Raw genomic sequence first — 23,629 nt, 5'->3', positions numbered from 1 at the left:
CCACGATCAGCTCCTAGCAAATCACTTGAACATGTTATTAACAGCAATTCAATCACCACAGTCATACTGCAAAGTATCTGAGAAGGCAGTTTTCCTACCTCCAATAATGGCAGAGTTTCTGTTGACTCCATCTCCTATAGCTTGACCATTGTACGGGAAATCAGCGCTGGCTGTAAACAGGGAATGAAAAGATTCAGGTGGTCAGAGCAGTGAAACTTCATGCAGCAGTTTGCTTACAACATCCTCAGAGAGGATTTCAAGACAGTTGTGGTCCCTAGATACTTGTCTAAAGAAGAGAAAATTAATCTTTCATTATTAACTAATCCCTCAGAACTTCTTGCTTCCTCCTAGAATTAAAATATAAGAAGTCCTCTTGGCAGGCACCACCATTGACACAGGAGAGCATTTTGTCACACTGACATCAATTCAGTCCCCCAAACAAACCCCTGGATTTCAAACGTGTGTGATCATACACAGTGTTATTATGGAGATTTTTGCCTCTGTCACTGCTATCTGCTATCCATGAAAGGCTTCCTAAGTGACCAGGGTCTTGTGACCAGCACTGGGTACAACTGCGAGCTCTTTGGAAGAAAACCAGCCATCTCTGGAAGGGATCAAAGGTAGGCTGCATGGGGCCCAGAGCAATCTGATCTAGCAGGAGGTGTGCTCTGCCCATGGCAGGGAGTTGGAACTTTTAAGGTCCCTTCCAGCTCAAAACATTCTGTGTTTCTGTGATTCCAACCTTTTTGCTGCTGTACAGTCCAAGGCAAGCGAGGGGCTGCATGTTCTGTTGGTCATTGCCATTGAGCAGCGACCCAAAGGAACACATGCCAGAAGCTTTGCTAGTCTAGGAGAAAGCTCAATGTGACAGTTTAGCCACTGCTGGAGGTGCTTTGGAACTGAGACAGAATCACAGAATCATTGTGGTTAGAAAAGACCTTCCAGATCATCAAGTCCAATCATTACCTAGCTCTGCAAAGTCTGCTGCTAAACCATGTCCCTCAGCACCACATCTGCCTCTTTTCAGTATCTCTAAGGTGTTTAGAGATGCAAGACTATGTGTTGGAGGAGTTGAGGCATGGCAGGCCAGAAAGCCTGTAGGAGAGGTGAGTCTTCAGCAGACCAATGAGGAGAGGAAACACAGGCAGATATACTAGCACTCATCTGCACCCAACTAAAAAGAAACTCCTTGTATTGGGGCTGAATGAAGGAATCAGCAGAGATTTAAAGTAGAATTTGGGTGTCAGTCTTGATTTTATCTTCCAGAAAACACCACAGTTTCATCAGTTAAACCTATTATCAACATTTTCTTTGTAGTCAGACATAACAAATAGGTCTTTCAGTGACTAAGTAAGCCTAGGGAGCTAGGTGAGTGGTTGCATCATTCCCTTCACTGCCACAGGACTAGGGCATTGATTTTGAAATACAGAAAATGTAAAAAGCACTTAATGGGAGACAGTGAAATAATCAAGGCTATGAGATACTTGTTAGGCCAGCATTTAAAACCCAGCTGTATGTTCCTTGCTTGAAGCCACATCTTTCCAGTATTTGAAGGGGGATACAGTAGTGATAGGAAGGGACTTTTGACAAAGGCATGGAGTGACAGGACAAGGGGTGATGGCTGCAAACTGGAAGAAGCTGGATTTAGATGAGACATTAGGAAGAAATTCTTCCCCATGAGAGGGGTGAGGCACTAGAACAGGTTGCCCAGAGAAGTTGGGAAGGCTCCAAGCCTGGAAGTATTCAAAGCCAGGTTGGATAAGGCTTTGAGCAAGCTGGTCTAGTAAGAGGTGTCCCTGCCCATGGCAGGGGGGTTAGAACTAGATGATCTTTAAGGTCCCTTCCAACCCATGATTCTGTGATAATGTATTAAAGTAATCAGTTGCCTTTCCAGACCAGTGATGTATTCACTGTGCCCAAAAGCTGGCTAAGGGGACTCAACTGGCTCTCTGCTTGCATGGAGTGAAACCCATAATAAAGGTCCTTTTGTACTGTGAGGCAGCTGCACAGAAGAATGAATAGCCTCCACTCGCCACGTGGCCTGAAAAGAAGTTTGGGGCTAGAGTAGCCTTCTGTGTACCTACTCTGGGGGAGAGGCAAAGCAGCTGTGTGTTGAGCAGCTACTTTTTTGGCTGGTGGCCTGTGGGACAAACAAGAGAGTGCTTCTTATAGCTCAGTGGAAGGGACCTGGCCAGCAGTTTTTGCCAGCAGCACTTCTGCCTTGGACATTTGTTTGTGCTCTGGCTTCTGAAAACAGCATTTCTGCACCTCTCTGACACAAACCAGGCTAAAAAATGTGAAAGACAAATACCTGGTTCTGTATCAGTAGGTTTTGCTCCAAAGGATCTTGCTTTGCAGGACCATGAATGTTTCTTACACCTTGTTGTTTTGGTTTTTTTTGCAGAGAGTCTGTAATAGTATCCATGCAAAGCTTAAATTAAGGGTAGTGAGACACTGAAACAAGTTTCCCAGGGGTGTCATGGATGCCCCTTCCCTGGAGGTGTTCAAGGCCAGGTTGAATAAGGCCTTGAACAAGCCGGTCTAGGGGAAGGTGTCCCTGCCTATGGGAGGGGGCTTGGAACTAGATGATCTGCAGGTTCCCTTCCAACCCAAACTATTCTATGAGAGGAAAGGGCTGTCAGTGGGAAAATAACTCCTAACTTTGCACCTGTCCTCTCTGCACACCAAGAAAAATTCTAAAATCAACATGATGTAGAAAGGCCTCAGCTTACCAAACTGCATGGAATTGCCCTCTGCCTTTCACAACCATATGAAGGCCCCTGGCCAATAAAGCAGCACCACAAGCAAGTCCTGCCACTTCCCACTTGGTTTGGAGTTGCTCTCCTATGTTCCCACATCAGAAATCTTAAAATCAGCAATGGTTGTAGTCTCCCATTACAATTGAAGAGTCTATTTTATATTCTTTTAAAAGGTTGTTTCAAGGACCAAAGCATAAGTGAAGCATCAAGAAAGAGGTAAGCTGCTGTTGACGGCAGTATGTTTGCTCCCCAGCTGCCATACCACAACAGCTATGCTACAATGGATTCCTAGCAGATGGAAGACTGTGGCTCATTATGTTCAACAGCCACTGAAGTACATGACAGGTTATGAAGAACATGAAGCATGATGCAAAACTACAGCCTTGATTTTGTCTGAGAGCTGCTGCTAGGACTGCCTCTGTCCACAGTTGCTTCCACTAGTCACCATACTGCATGAGGTTCAGGAAGTCAAAGTGCAAGCTCCTGCATCTGGGTCAGGCCAATCCCAGGCACAAATACAGGCTGGGTGCAGAGTAGGCTGAGACTAGCCCTGAAGAAAAAGACTTGGGGATGTTGATTGATGAGAAGCTCAGCCTGAGGCAGCAGCGTACTCATACAGCCCAGAAGGCAGCTGAGTCCTGAGCTACATAAAGTGTGGCCAGCAGGTCAAGAGAGATGATTCTTTCCCTTTACTCTGCTCTTGTGAGACCCCACCTTGAATATTGATCCAGTTCTGGTGTCCCCATCATAAGAAGGACACAGAGCTGTTGGAGTGAGCCCAGAGGAGGGCCACAAGGATGATCTAAGGGCTGGAGCACCTCTGCTATGAGGACAGGCTCAGGGAGCTGGAGTTGTTCAGCCTGGAGAAGAATCTGGTGGGACCTTACTGCTGCCTTCCACTACCAGAAACGATCCTACAGGAAGGATGGAGAGAGACTTTTCATAAGGATGCCTAGCAATAGGATGAGGGGGAGTGGTTTTAAGCTCAGGGATAGTAGTCTTGGACTAGATCTTAGGAAGAAGTTCTTCAGTACAAGGGTGGTGGGACTCTGGAACAGGCTGCCCAGAGAGGCTGTGGATGCCCCCTCCCTGGAGGTGTTCAAGGCCAGGGTGGACGAGGGCATGAGCAAACAAGTCTAGCTGAGAGGCATCCCTGCCCATGGCAGGGAGGTTGGAGTAGATGATCTCTGAGATCCCTTCCAAGCTAAGCCATTCTGTGATTCTATGATCATAGGTTTCCCTCCACATATCTCTCCAGCCTGTCCAGGTTTTGCTGGAAGGCAGCACAGGCTGATGTGTCAGTCACTCCTCCCAGTTTGGTACCATCAACAAACTTGCTGTGTGTACAGTCCATCCTTTCATTCTGGGCATTGATGTTGTTGAACCAGACTGGACCCAGTTCTGACCCTGGGTGTTCCCTGGGGGAACACCACTAGCTACAGGCATCCAATTAGACCCTACACAGCTGATCACAACCCTTTGAGCTCTGTCCTTCAGCCAGTTCCTAATCCACCTCACTGCCCACTCATCTAACCTACACTTCCTAAGCTTACCTGTGAGATTGTTGTGGGAGACAGCATCAAGATGCTGAAGCTGAGGTAGACAACACCTACTGCTCTCCTCTCATCTACCCACTCCCTTTAAATGGGGTTAAATGAACTTTTCAGCACCTAAAAGGGTAATTAAAGATTGTCTGCAGGCAAAATCCACATTTTGGCCATAATTTTAATGACATCTGGAACTTTGGATGACCACAAAAATGCAGTAGTAGACCTACCACCATCCAGCACACTCATCATGGTTATTACCAGAGCCAGCTGCAATTCAGCAGCACTGAGTGAATGGGAAGGGGAGATGAGACTGGATAAACAGACCATAATTAGTTGTTAAAGATGACAGATGCTGTGGATGTAGCAGAATGAATGGTAATTTTGCTTCATTATAGTAGGTGTGATTTTGCATCTGCCTCTCCCAGAGTTTTTACAATGGATCCCACATAAAAGCCTTTTACAAATTCACACAATTAAAATGCAAAATGTCCCTGTTAAAGTTGAAATGTGGTCCAGGAAGTGGGTGTGGGCAGAGAAATGAGCCTGTTTGGTACAGGGAGGGGAAAACCAAAGCCAACCAGGGAGAGTTCAGCTAGAGAGCAGTATTGAGAAGCACAAAGTAGAAGGCAAATCTTGTTTTGCACTGACCTACCACAAGTGTCCTATGCAAGCCTTTGGAAGCAAGGTTTTTGTCACTAAGCTTTTTACTGAGTGGGTGAGTTGTAGTTAAAATGAGGAGACTTGTTAGATTTGCTCCAAAGAACAAAGGGAGGGAGTGATCAGAGGTCACCAACAAACAATGGATGAAACCATTTAAATCCTGGAAACTGAGTTTGCTCAGCCTAGAATTAACATGTTGCAAGGCTGCTGTGACCTTTCTGCCTTCCAGAAATGTGCAGACATGGCATTTTGGGACATGGTTTAGTGGGCATGGTGGTGTTGGGTTGATAGTTAATGATTGTATGATTCTATATCCACAATTTTGATTCATTATGAAGTCCAGTCAGGTTTTCATATAAATATTAATTAGAAAGGCAACCAAAACAACGGATTTGTTGATCACAAGGTATAAAACCTCACACAATCAAGATACTGATTAAAAGCAGAAGAGTGAGAGAAGAAAATAAAAGATGAGATGTGAATTATAACTCCTTCCTCATTCTGTTTTGTAGCCAGGCACCCAAGAGCTGAGCTTGCAGGGAGCAAACACTCACTGACACCTTAGTACTTTGAGAAAGTAGATCCACATGAACATACTCAGCTGTTTCTCCACAGTGCCGTAACACAGAGGGAAGCAAAAGCAAGTTCTCTGGCTCATTTCTTCAAATTAGGTCAGCTCAGCTGGTCAGGTGAAACTGCAGCTATGGTTTGAAATTACAGAGCACTCCTTATTGCAGACTCTAAGTAGAGAAACTAAATTGCTTGGCTCCTGATAGTAGAAACTAATGTGCAGCCAAGAGTGACATTCCCCTTCCTGAAGGGAATGGATGGCAGGAGAAACTCTAAAGATATGCATGGAAACGATGGAGCAGGAGTAAACAACTTCATTAGACAGCCCTACATCAAAGGTGAACATCATTCTATGAACCTATGCATCACAGGGCTGGAGCACCTCCCCTATAGGGACAGGCTGCGAGAGTAGGAGCTGTTCAGCTTGGAGAACAGAAGGATCTGGGAAGACCTTAGAGTGGCCTTCCAGTTCCTGAAGGAGACAACAAGAATGCTGGGGAGGGACATTTTACAAGGACTTGTAATAGTAGGATGAGGGGCAATGGATTAAAGCCTGAGAAAGGCAGATTTAGACTGGGTATTAGAAATTCTTTAGAGTGAGGGTGGAGACACACTGGAACAGGTTGCCTAGGAAGGTCATGGATATCCCCTCTCTGGAAGTGTTTAAGGCCAGGCTGGATGAGGCCCTGAGCAGCCTGATCTAGTGGAAGGTGTCCCAGCCCATGGCAGGGGGTTGGAACTGGGTGATCTTTAAGGTCCCTCTGGCCCAAGCCATGCTGTGAATCTATGGATCATTAAAAGGTTGGACAAGATGATCCTCAGAGTGCCTTCCATCCTGGCATTCTGTGATCACAGCCTGTACATTCCAGTCACCATTTCCTGCTCATCCCACTGCTGTCCTGCTGAGTGGGGCTCTGTGAAGAGTTCCCATGATAAGCAAACCACAGCAATTCAGAACCAGAAGAGAAAAATCTGAAGCAGTATGTCAAATGCTACCTGGCAAATTTTGCACTGAAAGTTCCTGGATTTTGTTAGTTTCAAATTACTATCTCTATTCTTTCCCTCCTTGTCCAAACTGGAAATGGAGAAAGGGGGCAAACTCCACCTGCTCCTGCTTTCCTAGGTATTCGAGAGCAGATTCTGAGGGAGGACTGCTTAACATCAAACTGGAAATTCAGTTGAAATTACTTTTAACATACAACACTTCCAAGTTTAAAAAAACCCAACCCCACACTTACCCAGCCACAAAATCCTAGCTGCCTTGTTCATAAAAATCAATCACTACCGCCTAAAATTTTAGTGGAGCTTTATCTGTGACATTAGAGGGTTACAAGTATATCCTGAGTATGGCCATTTTTCTGTGTATAAGGAAAGAGGAGTCTTCACATCATAGAGTCAATAATTTTTTGAGTGTGACTTAAAGGATATTGGAAAAAATACTCCCATGGGCAGCCATTTGCAAACTACCAGAACAGGTATGCAGCTTAGGGGTTTGGTGGAAAAAGGTGGTGAAGGGACAGCTCTTGTGAGGAGTGGCAGAGGGAACTGAATTTGTTTAGTCTGGAGAAGAGGTGGCTGAGGAGAGACCTTCTGGCTCTCTACAACTCCCTGAAAGGAGGTGGGAGTGAGGTGGGTGCTGGTCTCTTGTCCCTATAACAAGTGGTAGGATGAGAGGAATAGGCCTTAGGTTGCATCAGGGAAAGTTCAGGCTAGATATTAGAATAAACTTCTTGACTGAAAGGGCTCTCAAAGACTGGAACGGGCTCCCCAGGGAGGTGGCCAAATGCCCATCCCTGGAGGTGGTTCCAAGATGTGGTGCTGAGGGACATGGTTTAGCACCAGCCTTGGTAGAATTAGATAATGGTTGGATTTGATAATCTTAAAGGTCTTTTCCAACTGAAATGATTCTATGATTCTCTAATTCTAAGAAATTAGGGCTAATTTCACTTCAATCCTTTGCAGCCTGCTCAGCTAGGGGGAAGAGAGAGACAAAGAGGGAAAAAAGCTTTGTAAATGACAACAAAAATCTCTAATGCACTTAGTACTACTTGGAACATTATTAAAAATACTTTTTCATGTATTTTCTGTTAGATCAAAAAGGCTTTCTTTTAAATGAATCTCAAGTATTATTACTGACAGCTACTGGTGAGTTTAGAATAGAATAAACCAGGTTGGAAGAGACCTTCAAGATCATCACGTCCAACCCACCAACCAATCCAACCCACCTAAACAACTAACCCATGGCACCAAGCACCCCATCAAGTCTCCTCCTGAACACCTCCAGCAATGGTGACTCCACCACCTCCCCGGGCAGCCCATTCCAATGGGCAATCACTCTCTCTGTATGGAACTTCTTCCTAACATCCAGCCTAAACCTCCCCTGGCGCAGCCTGAGACTGTGTCCTCTTGTTCTGGTGCTGGCTGCCTGGGAGAAGAGACCAACATCCACCTGTCTACAACCTCCCTTCAGGTAGTTGTAGAGAGCAATAAGGTTGCCCCTGAGTCGCCTCCTCTCCAGACTAAGCAACCCCAGCTCCCTCAGCCTCTCCTCATAGGGCTTGTGTTCCAAACCCCTCACCAACTTCATTGCCCTTCTCTGGACTCGTTCCAGCAAGTCAACATCCTTCCTAAACTGAGGGGCCCAGAGTTCTGCTGAGAGACAGAGATGGAAAACACAGAACCTGTGTTTTTATGGTTTGGGTCTGAAAGCTTTCCAATTGTGCCATTTTATTTCCATGTGAAATTAGTGTGAACTAAAAAACCCTCTGAAATGGTGGCTTAATAGCAATACTGTCCTCTGAACAGCCCTTCTGCACACAAACACCCGTGACTGTAGGAAAGTAAGTGGGAATTATAGAAGAAAGAGTTTTTGGATACTTCTGTAATAAAAAACATGACTTTTGCAGTGAACAATTGGAATGTCAACAATGAACAATGGTGGTGTTGGGGGAAAAGTCACTGTATACTCCAAGTTGAGTGAACTGGGTCAATGCAACTTCTCAACACTAGACAGCAGAGCTGACAGTCCAGTCATGGTATTAGCCCTTTCATTTACTTCTGTGGGAGAGCTTTCCTGTGGGTACTCTCAAGGAGAGGAGGAAATGGAGTTTTATTAATGGCTTGTACCTTCACTTAGCTCCCCAGTTTATGCAAAGAAAATTGGACTGAATGTCTCTGCTGTGCCTCCCTGTCATGAGCCAGCAGTGTACTCTTGTAGCCAAGAAAGTCAATGGTATCCTGGGGTACATTAAGAACAATGTGGTCAGCAGGTGGAGGGAAGTTTTCCTCCCTTCTACTCTACCCTAGGGAAGCCACATCTGGAGCATTGTGTTCTGGGCTCCTCAGTTCAACAGAGGCAGCAAAGGCCACAAAGATGCTGAGGGGACTGGAGCATCTCTGTGAGGAGGAGAGGCTGAGAGTTCTGGGGCTGTTTAGCCTGGAGAAGAACAGAGTGAGAAGGCATCTTCTCAGTGATGACCAACAGATGAAGGGTGGGGGGCAAGAGGATGGGGCCAGACTCTTTTCTATGATGCCCAGTGACAGGACAATGGGCAATGGGCACAAACTGAAACACAGGAGGTTTCATTTAAACAGGAGGAAAAACATCTTTGCTGTAAGGGTGTTGGAGCCCTGAAGCAGGCTGCCCAGAGAGGTTGTGGAGTCTCCTTCACTGCGGAGATTCCAAACCCACCTGAACATTGTGATCCTGGGCAACCTGCTGTGGGTGACCCTGGTTTAGCAGGGGGGTTGGACTAGATGATCTCCAGAGGTCACTTCCAACCAACACCATTCTGTGATCCTGTAATATTCTTTTGTCTTACAAAAGAGATTCTCTAGAAAAGGTGTGTGACCATTTGAGGCTGTGCCTTTAAGAAAGGGACAGTAGTTGGAACACCCTGGCTGAATGTTTAGGTATTAAAATGAAAACATTCAGATATTCTAAACTAATTTCATTGGTAGATTGGTAGAATGCAACTTTAAGTTTTAGTTCAGCTGGAATCTTTCTCAGTCCAGTCTGTTCTGCCTTTCCAGCCTGTCTGCTTCTGAGCAAGTAGCCAGAACGACCTTGGATAACAGATAAGAACTAATCCCTGCATGCGCTTTGAGGCCTAACAAAATTTCATCCTTATTAATTACCTTTTCTCTCTCTCTAGCCCTTTTTGGGAAAAAAGGGAGGTAGGGGGAGAGAGGGGGTACAGAGGGGGAACCCTCCTCTGTCCAGAGGAGGGAGTTTTGTTCTGATTATTTTCTTTGCTGTGTATTTCTGTACATATATTGTAAATACTGTATATTGTGTATATATACAACCTGCATTCCATATTGCTTGTGAATATAGCTCTACCCTTTGCTTCTCTGACTGAGTCAGCCGTGGTTTCTTTCTTTGTGGGGGAGGGAGAGCTAGGCCTTCTCAACCCCCCCCCCACACCTTATTAGGAGACTCATCCTTGCAGCTTGAACTCCCCCAAATCAGTCCTGGATGCAATATGAAACAGGGAGAAAATTCCTGTACTGTCTGTTGGGATGGGTTAGGTGATTCTCCCTGCTTCCCACAGGTCATTTCCCAATAGCAACTTTTACACTTTCTTTAACACACAAGTGAGTCATTGTACAAAACAGTAGGCAAACAAGGCCATAAAACATTTCAGATTTACTAACTGGTACTTGTCTACTGCAGAATTTTATTCCCTATGTTAACAGGAGAGCAGACTTTTTAAGATCACTTTTGGATTGTTTTTACCTGCACTTTGAACGTCAGTAAAGCTCTCTCTACAAAGTAGTGTTTTGAACATTTGCTCTGCCAAATTTCCAGTTGATCTGCAGCAAATTCAGTTTTGGTACCTGCTCTACAAAAAAAAGATGTGGACAAGCTGGAAAGTGTCCAGAGAAGAGCCACAAGAATGATCACAGGACTGACAGAGGTGCCATATGAGGAAAGGCTGAGAACTGGGTTTGTTCAGCCTTGAGAGGAGAAGGCTGAGGAGAGACCTTATAACCATATACCAGTACATAAAGAGGGGATACCAGGAGGACAGAGAACCCCTTTTTACAAAGAGTCAAATGGAAAAGACAGGAGGTGATAGGTTCAAGTTTCTACTGGGGAGATTCCCACTGGGATCCAGAGGAAACGTTTTCACCATGAGAACAGTCAGACATTGGAATCATCTCCCAGGGGAAGCAGTGGATTCCCTTACATTGGGCAGTTTTAAGACTCAGCTTGACAGGGTACTGGGCCATCTCATTTCAACTAGACTATTACCTAGAAAGGTTGGACCAGATGATCCTTGGGGTCCCTTCCAACCTGACGTTCTGTGACTCTATGAAATTAGAGCATCCCCCACCCATCAAAGATCTAAACTTCAACCTTAGTGATACTGTGAAACTCACCTGTATTTCAGTTCTTGTGGAGTAAGGTCTGACTGATACTGGGTCTCACTGTGACTCCAGACAAGAACTGCTAGTGTATTGGTCTTGCTGGCCTAAGCTATCACTTTCATGAAAATTTTATGAGCAGGTAGCATTTTACCTCCTAAGGAAGACAAACAAATACTTCCTTTTATAATTAATGAAGAATATGAAACGCTTTGGTGTTCTCAAAGGAACAGTAGAGTTAAGTGCTGGTCAAAGCCTGGCTGTATATAGCTAATCACTGATAATGGACCCACAGGGAATACAAGAAAGAGAAAAAGAAAGAAAGAGAGAAAGAAAAAGAGAAAGAGACAAAGAGAGACAGAAAGAGAGAGAGAGAAAGACACAACTCCAAACAAAATTAAACAAACAAACAAAAAACCCCACCAACAAAACAAACAACAGCAAAAACATCTCCACAAAAGAAAAAACAAACCACCTACATAAAACAACCCCAAAACAATCTAACCAACAATACCAAACAAGCCTGTGAACTTATGACAGCTACAAAAAAGGAGGGGAAAACAAAAGAGATGGACTCTGTTTATTGAGGCCATTAGAAGAAAGGACTTCTTACAGTCAGGATGTGAAGAGCAAGATCAGGTACTTCATGTCCAGCATTCATACAGATATGAAAAAAGTAAAGTCTTGGACTGGGGATGAGGACTGGGTCAGACTGGAGAGTTTAAATCTAAAATAAACTTAATAGCTGTAATCTAGAGTAACCTCTTAAATAGGAAGTGAAGTGATTTTCAGCCTGAGGAATGTAAGAAGTCATATGAGGTGCTCAGGCATCTAAATGCTTCCTTTGCTGCTCAATTTTCTTCTTAATTCATGTTCCTAGTTAAAGTTAGCACTTGTGTAGTCTTTGAAGAGGATGGAAAACACATTTATTTTTTCTTTAATACTACCACCTTCTTGTCTTGACATTAGGTAGCAGCATTAACATTCAAATCACTGCTCATGAAACAGCTACAATGCTGGTCTCAGTGAATGCCAGAAGAATTGACAAACTTGGCAGTCTGACAGCTGTCTGATACACTAGACAGTGTCAGAAACTTCACACTGAAATGATAGATTCTTAATGATAAGAGAAAGCTATGCATAATTGTGTGAAGGAACTAGATGGGACTGAGAGGCAGTTTTTATGCCTAATCAATAGAGAGATTTACAGTAATTCAAGCACCATAATTAAGCCCTTCAAGGATGAAGCACTGATTGTGCCAAATTTCAGACAGATGCTCTTCCTAGTTAGCTGCTCAGTGGGGAGGAGAAAAATAGAAACTATTACATCTTAATGTTCACAGAACCACAGAATGGTGGAGGTTGGAAGGGATCTCTGGGGATCATAACCTCCCTGCAAAAAGGTCACCTAGATCAGGTTCCCCGGAAACATATCCAGGTGGGTTGTGAAAGTCTCCAGCGAAGGAAACTCCACAACCCCTCTGGTCATGCTGCTCCAGGGCTCCAGCACTCTTGCAGAAGCTTTTCCTCTTGTTTAGGTCGAGCTTCCTGTGCACTCTTCTGTGCCCGTTGCCCCTGTCCTATCACTGGGAACCACTGATATGAGTCTGCAGGGGAAACCATCACAGAAATGCACCAGAACTGTGCAGTGGAAGAATGTATTGGCCTGCAGGGCAGGCTGCAAGGTCATCCTTTGTCTCTGGTATGGGCAGTATAAATACTAATCTAGGTTACTGTTGGACACAGAGCCTCCCAGTGTTTATATGCAATGCTAATTAAAAAAACCCAAGCACTTTGATCAACAACTTCAAAGAGACAATTTGGTGTAATTCTCTGACTGCAGCACAGGCAAGTAATCCTGGTCACTATGCTTTCGAGGAGGAGGAGTGGCATTTTATTCTAGCAACTGCCCTCATCTCTGTTTCTAATTCTGCTGACACCTAGCAGATCAAATTTAGATGTGTAAGGCTGCATCATGAACAAAAGTGGCACCACCTCTTCCATCCCTCCTGCCCAGGCTCACTTGTCCTTTGCAGGAAGCCTGGAGAAGTGACTCAGCTCCCCTTCAGTCCCTCTTAGGAGAGAATGAGTGCTGCCTCCACTGATGCATACAGGATTCTTTCAAAGACTGTGCTCAAGAGAAGAACCTTTTGTTCCTCTGTAACCTAAGACTGAGGTTGAAATGAGGTTGAGGGCTGAAATGCTGCCCTCCAGTGAGTGGCCTTTGATCCTTACTTACCACTGTGCCACTTCTAACAAGGCTTTGATAAAGGTAAGGCTAATTCCCATCTCTTTAGCCACATCCATACCAGCAGGACATGTAACACAGCTTTTTGCCAGATGCTCCCACTCCACCCTCTGAGATCTGGCCAGAGGGTGGGATGGCAACCCAGCTGATGGTGTCTGCATGGGAAAGTGACCTTCAGCACTGCCACCAGTAACGCAAAAGTGACACTTTCTCTTAATTCTGAAATAAGCTCCTGTCTTTGGCTTGACAGTATTCAGACCTCTCACTGTCTTCATATGGCCACTATTAAGTCCTCTCACTGTCTTCTCCTGTCACCACTTGGTACAGGAAGAGGGATGAATTCGTAATGAAAAGGGACATAATAATAACCTAAAGCAGGGTAGATTTAGGTTGGGCATCAGGCCAACAGTTCTTCACTGGAACAGGTTGGACAGAGATGTGGTGGACGCCTCATGCCTGGAGACATTCAAGGTCAGGCTTGACAGGGCCCTGAGCAACCTGATCTTGTTAAAGATGTCCATGTTTAATGCAGAGGGAGTGGACAAGACATCCTCTGAGAGTCCCTTACCTTCAAGGATTCCTTCTAACCTGATGCATTCTATGATTCTATGATTAATCCTACAGGCAGCTGTTTTAATCTTGATAACCAGGAGAGGTATAGGTTGAAGAGTAGAAGAAATTTCTTGACTGGAAGGGTTCTCAAAGACTGGAACAGGCTGCCCAGAGAGGTGGCTGAATCCCCATCCCTGGAGGTGTTTAAAAGAAGTAGAGATGTGGTGCTGAGGCACACAGTTTAGCACCAGACTTGACAGAGTAAGAGAATGGTTGCACTTAGGCTGATCATCAAAGTTTTTTTTCAACATCTGAGGTATGAAGGCATGACACACACAGAGACACATATATATACACACATGCAGCAATTGATCAGCCTCTTTTTTGCCTCCTTTCTACACTGTAGAAATGTAATCAAGGCAAGTTGTATTGTCTGACCCAAACTGGATGATCTGCTCAGTCTTGATTATTGAGGTTTTTTCCAAATCACTAGAAAGTCGCATTCTAGAAAAGAAGGACTTGTTGAATTCCTGTGCTTCATCACCACCAAGAAAGGATTGCCATGGCAACAGGAATAGGATATGCATTTAAAGAATACTCACATGCTGGAAAAGACAATGGGTTAAGATAATATCCCAGCAGCATGGCAAAATGCCAGTCACATTTTTACAACGACAAAGGAATGAAAAAAGAACAAATACTGTAAATGTGAAGCACTTTCTTCCCCTCTACTCTGCTCTCGTGAGACTCCACCCAGAGTACTGGATCCAGTTCTGGTGCCCCCTGCATGAGAAGGACATCAGACTGCTGGAGTGGGTCCAGAGGAGGCTATGAAGATGATCAGAAGGCTGGAGCATTTCCCCTACTGGGACAGGCTGAGAGAGTTGGAATTGTTCTGCTTTGAGAAGAGAAGGCTCTAGGGAGACCTTAGAGCAGCCTTCCAGTACCTGAAGAAAGCCGAGAAGGGACTTTGAACAAGGGCTTACTGTGATAGGACAACGGGCAATGGATTAAAGCTCAAGGAGGACAGATTTAGACTGGATGTTAGGAAGAAATTCTTTACAGTAAGTGTGGTGAGGAGACTGGAACAGGCTGCCCAAGGAGGTCATGGATACCCTTTCCCTGGAGGTGTTCAAGGCCAGGTTGGATAAGGCCTTGAGCGACCTAGTCTAGTGGAAATTGTCCCCTGCCTATGGCAGGAGGGTTGGAACTAGATGATCTTTAAGGCCCCTTCCAAGCCAAACCATTCTATGATTCTATGATATGAGAATTGAAGGCTAAGGGAAACTGCAAGACAATGAATCAAGAAACTGCATGGCCCATTTTTCTGGGGAGCAAATAAACAAGGTTTCTTACTGATAAGTCCCTGAACTTATCTCTAACTGCAAGTGGCTGATGTGTCTTTATGCTTTTCCCTTCAGCCTCACTATGCTTGACAGCCAGCATGAGGTGTCCATACAGTAGTTCCAAGAGTTTAAGGCAAACATTTCATGTAGGTCACTTGTCAGGCAAAACCTGCTTGATATTTAGTAATTATCCATAAGGTCTTATGCAGCACTGGAGTATAGAAGGGAAATGATCATTACATTTGCCCTCAGGTGCATCTGCCCTATTTAGACACTTATCTTTGATCCTCATCTACATTTTCCAATCCTCAAAGTTTAATTCAACAGTATTTGAGAAGCAGACCTATAAATTTACACTTAAAATATGAATCAGGGTGAGTGAGGAGTATGTCACAAAACAGATTAAAACCGTATGACACTTGCCATATTTTTTTCCTGATTTTCTCTTTTCACTACAAACCCACTTGTCCTCAACTCTTCTGTTTTGTTAAAATCTATTAAGTAGGTGACCTAAAATTTACAGATGAAAACACAGATGAGATGAGAAATCTTGTACCTAGTAACCACTGCTTTCAAAGCCATGTTCTTTGCAATCATTTCTTTGTGGCAGAGCCTGCAAGGGTTTTGCTTTAGCACCACCATGAATGTTTCTGTGAATTTCAGAAGGGTTTTTTGTCTTTGCTCCTTCAGCTGTTTTAGTGAAGGAGTAAATTCACACTGAGAGTACTGTGACTATTCCAATTCTGAAGCCAATGGGCACTATTATTTATGACTCTGATTTTTCCTGTTTCAACACAGTTTGTGTTAGAAAGTCTTCTAGTTTGGATTTGGGAAACAGAAAAAAAAAATCCTCGTTGCAAAGTGCCAATTTGGTCATGCAAAATCACACTAAAAGCAAACATTTTATTTAGTCATCAAGGTCATCTCTGTGATAGGTTGTACAGTCTGCAGTAAGGCAATCTAGTCCTTTCCCCTCTACTGCTGAAGAGCAGTAGAGATGACAAGAGGATGTGTCCCTAGCTCCCAGTACTACTAAAGCTTCTCAACACCAAAAAGGAAGGTGTTGTACTCTGATTATCCATGGCTGAAATGGTCAAGTCCATCTATGGCAATGAGTTTTCTTTGAATGGGCAGAAGCTAAGAGGCAGCATGAGCTAACCTAATTGTATGCCGCGTGTTCTCTGATATCCTTCACACTGGCTTCAGGACTGAGTACTACAATTAATCTACAGCAAAATGTGTGCATTTGTAATCTGGCAGGTGAACAAATCTGCATAACTCAGCTGAAGTTTCCAAGGAGACACTGGGATAACACAAGGACAAGCATAGCAGCACATGGCAAGGACAAACAGGATCTCCCTCTTTAACACCAGGAGCTACTCGTTCATATTTCACTAGCTTGTAGCCAAATTATCTGTAGGGGGAAAAAAACCAACTAAAATTAACGACCAAAACCAATTAGCTGCATAGGAATCACAGCAGCTGTGCATCCTCAGGAAGTTTATGGCATACTTCATGAAGATGTGAGCCAGGGAGTAATCCTTCAGAAAATGTGCTTTTATAGAAACAGGGGCATGGAACATAACCTTCAGGTACAAAGTGACCTATTAATTTCAGAGAAGAAATGGACTACTAATTAGTGATGAAACAAAATGCAAGCAGGAGATTACATCCTATAAACAGGGGAAAGACACACTGAGATCTTCCAAGGGCATAGCAGCAAGGAGGGAATGACAGGTTTTAGAGCATGATCCTTCTTGTATTGATGTTTGAGACCTGGAATGTTTCATCTTTGGAATATCTGCCTCTCCTGTCCTATTCCTCTACTGAAGAAGAGATGAAAGGAAATGTTGCAAGGAATTGTTTGACATTGTAAGGAAAAATAAATAAATCCAAAGCCCAAAGGTATGATCTTCTGAGATCTTATACTTCTGAGACACATGTACCTGTCTCCTTTCACAAAAAGATGGCAGATGGATGCATCCCCAAACACAGAGGCAGAGACTAATCAATACCAAAAGCATTATAGGCCTCTTTTTCCCTCTAGCATTTTACTTTTATACCACTGTAAACCCATCTGCTTCACCAGGACAGGTTCTAATTTACACTGCTACAAGTGAAATCAGAATGAGGACAATACACAAGAGAGGAGACAACATGCCCCTGACTCTCCAACTGTAAACAGTTACTATAAAGTAACTGGGGACAGTTACTATAAAGCAACTGGGGACAGTTACTATAAAGCATTTAAATGACACTCAAAAAGCAAAAAAGCAAAATGGAAAAAAAAGAACACCTCAAAACGTAAGCACAATGTATACTTCCCAAGACATCAAGCAAGATGAAATTGCTGGGATCAGTAAATTGTCTTTGCTTTCCAGCATTTTCAGCATGAGATGAATGCAACCATGACTAATGGCATTGCCCATTAAACATGGTCTGAGGAAAACAAACCAGCATTTTATACATTTGCAGCTAAAATCAGAGATACTTTTGCTTTTGCATGAAGCTGACTGCAATGTACTCATTCACTGAGATTACAGCATAAGAAATGCTGCTGTATCGTATTATCTGTACTTGCAGCCTTTTGCTGACCGCTACAGAGAAAGTGCTCTCGCAGCAGTTAGGTCAGAACTCAACATTCAAATGGTGTAAGACTTAGGGAAATGAAAAATAAAGCAGAATACTAAAGAAAGCACAGAAAATATCCTGTAACTGCATTTAGAAGTGGAGGCAAATCTCTGTCATTCCTCCTGTGATTACAGCGCTACAGTCATCTAGCAATCACATCCACCTTGTTTTGTTTATCCCTACAGAAGGTGGATGCTTCTCCTCTGAACTGCTCTGCCCAGCTGCACCCCCAGCTTACCTGAGTCTAAGTGCCATGGGTCCGTAGCGGCCGACATTGGTGGGATGGTGAGTGGAGATGCTCCACAGTTGGATTCCACCAGTTCTCCTTGGATGTGGACGTGAGAGGAGGCGTTGGTAGGTCTTAGAGCTGCTTTGAGGGGAGCGATTTGGTTGAACTGTACTCTTGATAGGCAGCCAGTGAATCCTGGGGTGTTGTATTTATATATATCTTGGTCAATCTTCCCAATTTCTATGTGAGATTAAGGAGGAAAAAAAGATAAAAAAAAGATTAATCAAACCAATTCACAACCTTGGAAAGCCCAGCTGGTCTGAATGCTTGATTCGTAGAGCTCAGTTCCCAAGTCTCTCTCTTAGGAGACTGAGAATGTGTCAGTGTCAGACCCTGCCAGGTTTCTTTACATTTCATTACAGATGGAATCCTTCAGGCCTTGCTGTGACTCGGTTTCACTGCTATGCTATCATTAACACGAAAGGCTGGCATCAAGGAGTCATCAGAGAACAAAAGGCCCGGGGGGGGGGGGGGGGGGGGGGGGGGGAAATCTCCCCAAGAAGAAAAGGCAAAAGGGAAGTTAGAGGGACAGTCATCACCATTATCTCTTCTCCCAGCTGAAGCTGCTGCTGCAAACAATGCCCCATCTTTCACCCTGGTCTGTTGCTCTCCAGTCTCTCTTGGTGGTCTGGGACCACTCCCATTCACTCTCATCCCCTTCCTGTCTCCTCGCCAGGAGACCAAGTGTCCCTTTGCCAGGACACCAAGTGTCCTTTCACCAGAAGACTAAGCATCTCTTCACCAAAAGACCATGTGTTCCTTTGGTTCAAGGTGGAAGACTGCCATTTTCCACCTCACTGCCATGGGCTGGGCAGGCTGGCAGCCAGCAGCCATGAGCACAACATGGGGCTCCACCACTGCTCTCTAAAATGGCTGCCATCTCTCGAAGCTGCCCCACAAGTAACTTCCTCCCTTCTAAAACACCAATTAAAATGACCCCAAAATGGTAGCCATATACCACAGCACATGCCCTTACTACTCAGGAATCTGCAGGCTGCTCACAGCTGGTTTAATTCTGCCAGGACCTGCTGCACCAACCTGAGTTACAACCAAAACAAACCCATCACTCTCTGTCAGCTGGCTGTCTTACAGCAGGTATTAACATTTCAAAGCCTCTCTGCAGTGTCTAATATAATACTTGTATGGCAGTGAGGAATTTGGCTTCCTTATAAGGTAGCACAAGGTAAATGGAAGTAACAACATGGCAGCATTGTGTTTGTGCTGTACCAGAAAGTATTGCTCCAGAGACACCAAGACCCTTCAAACTGCCTTTCCCTGGGTTGGCAGGGACAGGAGTTAACATCTGGCCCTTGAAGCCAGTGAGAAAAGTCCCAGGTTGTTCAAAGGCAAGTTTTCCAGATAGGAACCAGGATACAGGTTGAAAAATGGTGTTTCTGGAAAAAAAAGATGTACATAAATCATAAGACTGTCATAAAAACAGAAAGAGGGCTTCCTGAGAGATATGAGGAGAAGGAGAGAAAGAGTTTTATTGTAAGAGTCTGGGGAAGAGCTGGGAACGAAAGCACATGTGGGTTTGAGTTTTCCTATCTAAAAAATTGAATTAGAATTATTAGAAAATGCATTCCAATCCTTTTGGATGAGCCTCTGTTAAATTCTAACCAAGGATCTGATACGAGATCTGAGCTGCTGTTTGGTTTCCCTAAAATCCTCCCATGACACGCATCAGTGCTGATTTTAGAAGTACTGAGTGGTTTACATCAGAACTATATACAGGGAGTTTTATGGCTACAAACTGGGCAGGGCATATATTTTCTGGGTTTACTCATTAAACATGAAGTGGAGGAAATCTGGTAGAAACTGGACAAACCTTGAACATCACTAAAACAACTTTTGGTATTCAGACAAAATTAAACCTCATCTTTTGTGCCTGCAAACATATCAGAAAGATAAACATGCAGCATTAAAGTCCCCCCAACACCTAGCATGAGGGCACAAAAGCAAGATGCATGATCTGAAAATTACTTGCATTAGATCCTTATGTGATCCACTGTACAAGAACAGATGTGTTCTATTGCCCACCAGCCCCTCATTTTCCCTGTCCTTTCTCTGCCAGTATTTATCCAGCCTGTATCCACAGTACAGGCATGTTTCACAAGCTGTCATGGAGCAGCAACTGTCATGTGTGGCAGAATGGAAACATGCTCAGGACTCAGCTAGAAACTAGCTTGAGTGCATTAAAATCAGTGTATCAGTCATGTGGGTCTTTCATCCAGCTCTCCTTTGAGAGAGTGGCTTGATCCAACAGGATGTGTCCTTCAAAAATGTAACAGTAAGGGAAAAAAAATCACACGTGCATGCACACTTTCCTTAGTTAGCAGAAAAGCTGTGCAAAAGCCACAGTCCCTGCATATGAATGGAAGGACAAGGAAGCTGAACAAGGGTCTAAAGTCTTCTGCGGAGTGGTTGAGAGAAGTTGGCTTGTTTAGTCTGAAGAAAAGGAAGCTGAAGGGAGACCTTCTCAGTCTCTACAGTTCCCCAAAAGGAGGTTGTAGCGAGGTGAAGATCAGTCTCTTCTCCCTCATATCAAGAAATAGAATGAGAGGAAATAGCCTCAGGTTGCTCCAGAGGAGGTTTAGTTTGAATAAACTTCTTGACTGAAAGGATTCTTAAAGACTGGAATAGCCTGTCCAGGCAGGTGGTCAAATCCCCCTTTTGGGAGGTGTTTCAAAGAGGGAGAAATCTGGTATTGAGGGACATGGTTTAGCACCAGCCTTGATAGAGTTAGGTTGGACTTGATGGTCAAAAAGGTCTTTTCCAAATAAACAATTCTATAATTCTATGAATGGTACCTGTAAGACCATACCACTCAGACAAGCTTCATGCTGGCCACAGTATTCACTCCTACTTCAGCAAAATAGTAATGGTATCTTCAGTGAATAGGTGCGATTTTGGGTTATCCTTATAATCCAAGGAACAATTAGAAGATCCTATTTTTCTTTAAACACTGTGACCACTATCAATAACAGTTTACTGATTACCTTGTACATGTTTTTTTTAATATATTTTGTAAAACTTAATGGAGCAATGCTTATAGCCTCCCACTCACAATCCTCAATAACAGGAACAAAAAAATCCACAATCATGATGGTGCCACTTTAGCAGCTTCAGCACTATTCTTCTCTTGTAGAATAATAAGTGATGGATTCCAGATCCTGAGAGAATTAAAGAAGAAAAGCCCAAACCCCCTAGCTCAGCAGCTTGCTGCAGTACCTGTATGTTTCTTAAAGCATTCCACAATGAATGTAAGTTACCTCATGCAAATTTACCACCAGCTCGCATCACATTAGTGCTAAACCAAGACAGATTGACCTCTATGACTGTGAACATGTTCCTTCCCATGTGAGTCCCATGGGGCTGAGCACACCAATATTCTCTGGTGTTAGGCCATTATGCTTTGCTTCCCTGTGTATTTCAGCCTGCTAGAAATCCATCCCTGGAGACTGTAATGATTCTATAATTAAATATGTCTTTGTTGTCACAGCTGAAATTCAATTTTCTCTCTATAACAAAGGAAAGCAAACAAGCAAAGATGATGACAAGCACATTACTTAAAATAAAGGGAAATGTACAAAACTACTTTGCATTGTCTAACAGGCTGGGGTCAGAGTTGCTGGAGAGCAGCCAGGCAGAAAGGGACCCTGGGGTACTGGTTGATAGTAGGCTGAACATGAGCCAGCAGTGTGCCCAGGTGGCCAAGAAGGCCAATGGCATCCTGGCCTGTATCAGGAATAGTGTGGCCAGCAGAAGCAGGGAGGTCATTGTGCCCCTGGACTCAGCACTGGTGAGGCCACACCTTGAGTACTATGTCCAGTTCTGAGCTCCTCAGTTCAGGAAAGATGTTGACTTGCTGGAGTGTGTCCAGAGAAGGGCAACAAAGCTGGGGAGGGGTTTGGAGCACAAGCCCTATGAGGAGAGGCTGAGGGAGCTGGGGTTGCTTAGCCTGGAGAAGAGGAGGCTCAGAGGAGACCTTATTGCTCTCTACAACTACCTGAAGGGAGGTTGTAACAAGGTGGGGGGTTGGTCTCTTCTCCCAGGCAACCACCAACAGAACAAGAGTACACAGTCTCAAGCTGTTCCAGGGGAGGTTTAGGCTGGATGTTAGGAAGAAGTTCTTCACAGAAAGAGTGATTGCCCATTGGAATGTGCTACCCAGGGACGTGGTGGAGTCACCATCACTGGAGGTGTTTAGGAAGAGACTGGATGGGGTGCTTGGTGTCATGGTTTCATTGATTAGATGGTGTTGGATGATAGGTTGGACTCGATGATCTCAAAGGTCTTTTCCAACCTGGGTAATTCTAGTCTATTCTATTCCAGCACATAAGCTACTGCAAAGTTATAGAGGCATTATGAATTTATCATTACTTAATAGCAACATTAGTACTATTGCTTTCAGATCTGATGCAGCAGTCTTCTGCTGGCACCCTATTGAGAAGCATTTTTTTAATGAAAGACTTCCAAAAATACCACTTATAGTCCTGTATTTTTAACTTCAGCTTTTCTCTGTGTGTGCCCTCCCTTGGCCATACAACCTGCTGACTTGAGACAAAAAGATACAGAGGATGGCCACAAGAGGGATCAGATGGCTGCTATGAAGACAAGCTGAGAGAGCTGGGGTTGTCAGAAAGAAGAAAAGGCTCCAGGGGGACCTTAGAACAGCCTTCCAGTGTTTGAAGGGGGCTACAGGAGAGCTAGAGAGAGAGACCTTTTACAAAAGCATGGAGTGACAGGATGAGGGACAATGGCTTCAAAATGGAAGATGCTGGATTTAGATGGGACATTAGGAAGAAAATCTTCCCCAGAAGTTGGTGAGGCAGTGGAAGAGGTTGCCTAGAGAAGTTGTGAAGCCTCTGAGCCTTGAAGTATTCAAAGTCAGGTTAGATGGGACCCTGATCATCCTGGTCTAGCAGGAGGTGTCCCTGCCCATGGCGGGGGGTTGGAACAAGTTGATCTGTAAGATCCCTACCAACCCAACCCACTCTGTGATTCTATGATTACAAGAATAAGACCATTCAGGTGACTCCATTCTAGCACAGATGCACTGCAGAACACAAATCCTTAATGCTGAACACTCACACAATGATTCTCTAGCTGTCTACCCAGATTATTTAAGAAGCTTGTTTATTCTGTGATTCTATGACAAAGGGCACCATTAGTGAGCATACATCAAGCTGAAACACATTATTCTATGAATCTAGAAGGAGAAGGAAAAGCACAAATAAATCATATCAAGGACAAAATTGTGGCTGGAGCAGTGTGTAAGATGTGTAAGCAGCACACAACAATACTAATCATTGTAAGTAATAACTATCAGCAGATTTATAGAAGATCTTAAATGGCAATAGCACTGCTAATAGCACATAAAGTTATTGCACTGCAGGAGAGGTCCCCTTAATTCTGCCATTTCTTTTTTATGCATTCTTTTAGCATCACTTTTAAAGACTACAGAAAAATGACTGCCTGATTTAGTAGGAAAAAAAAATAATTTCAAAAAATGATGTATTAGGTCCTACAGCCCTGAGCAGGTCTTTGACAGGTGAAGGAGAAACACTTTCTATTCCTGTAAAGTTACCCCTGTGAGGATCCTAGAATGCTTCCCAGAATCCCAGCATGGAGGGGGTTTGGAAGGGACCTCT

At 44.0% G+C, this 23,629-nt stretch overlaps 1 protein-coding gene across 1 annotated transcript in view; it reads right to left on the bottom strand.

Annotated features, from left to right (window-relative positions):
* The window catches only part of CNTNAP2 (contactin associated protein 2), a 1,101,400-nt gene that overhangs the window by 12,402 nt on the left and 1,065,369 nt on the right, over positions 1 to 23,629 (bottom strand). Inside the window, exons 22-23 of the mRNA XM_068156823.1 lie at positions 17,925 to 18,155; positions 99 to 170 (exon numbers count right to left, since the gene is read on the bottom strand). Of these exons, the coding sequence (XP_068012924.1) occupies positions 99 to 170; positions 17,925 to 18,155 (303 nt within the window). The remainder of the gene's footprint in view (positions 1 to 98; positions 171 to 17,924; positions 18,156 to 23,629) is intronic.

The sequence above is a fragment of the Melanerpes formicivorus genome, unplaced genomic scaffold (genome assembly GCF_026170545.1).
Source record: "Melanerpes formicivorus ecotype bairdi unplaced genomic scaffold, bMelFor1.0.p_v2 SCAF_35, whole genome shotgun sequence".
Lineage (NCBI taxonomy): Eukaryota > Metazoa > Chordata > Aves > Piciformes > Picidae > Melanerpes > Melanerpes formicivorus.
The sequence above is the reverse complement of the archived record's forward strand: the minus strand, read 5'-3'. Positions and strand labels throughout refer to the sequence as shown.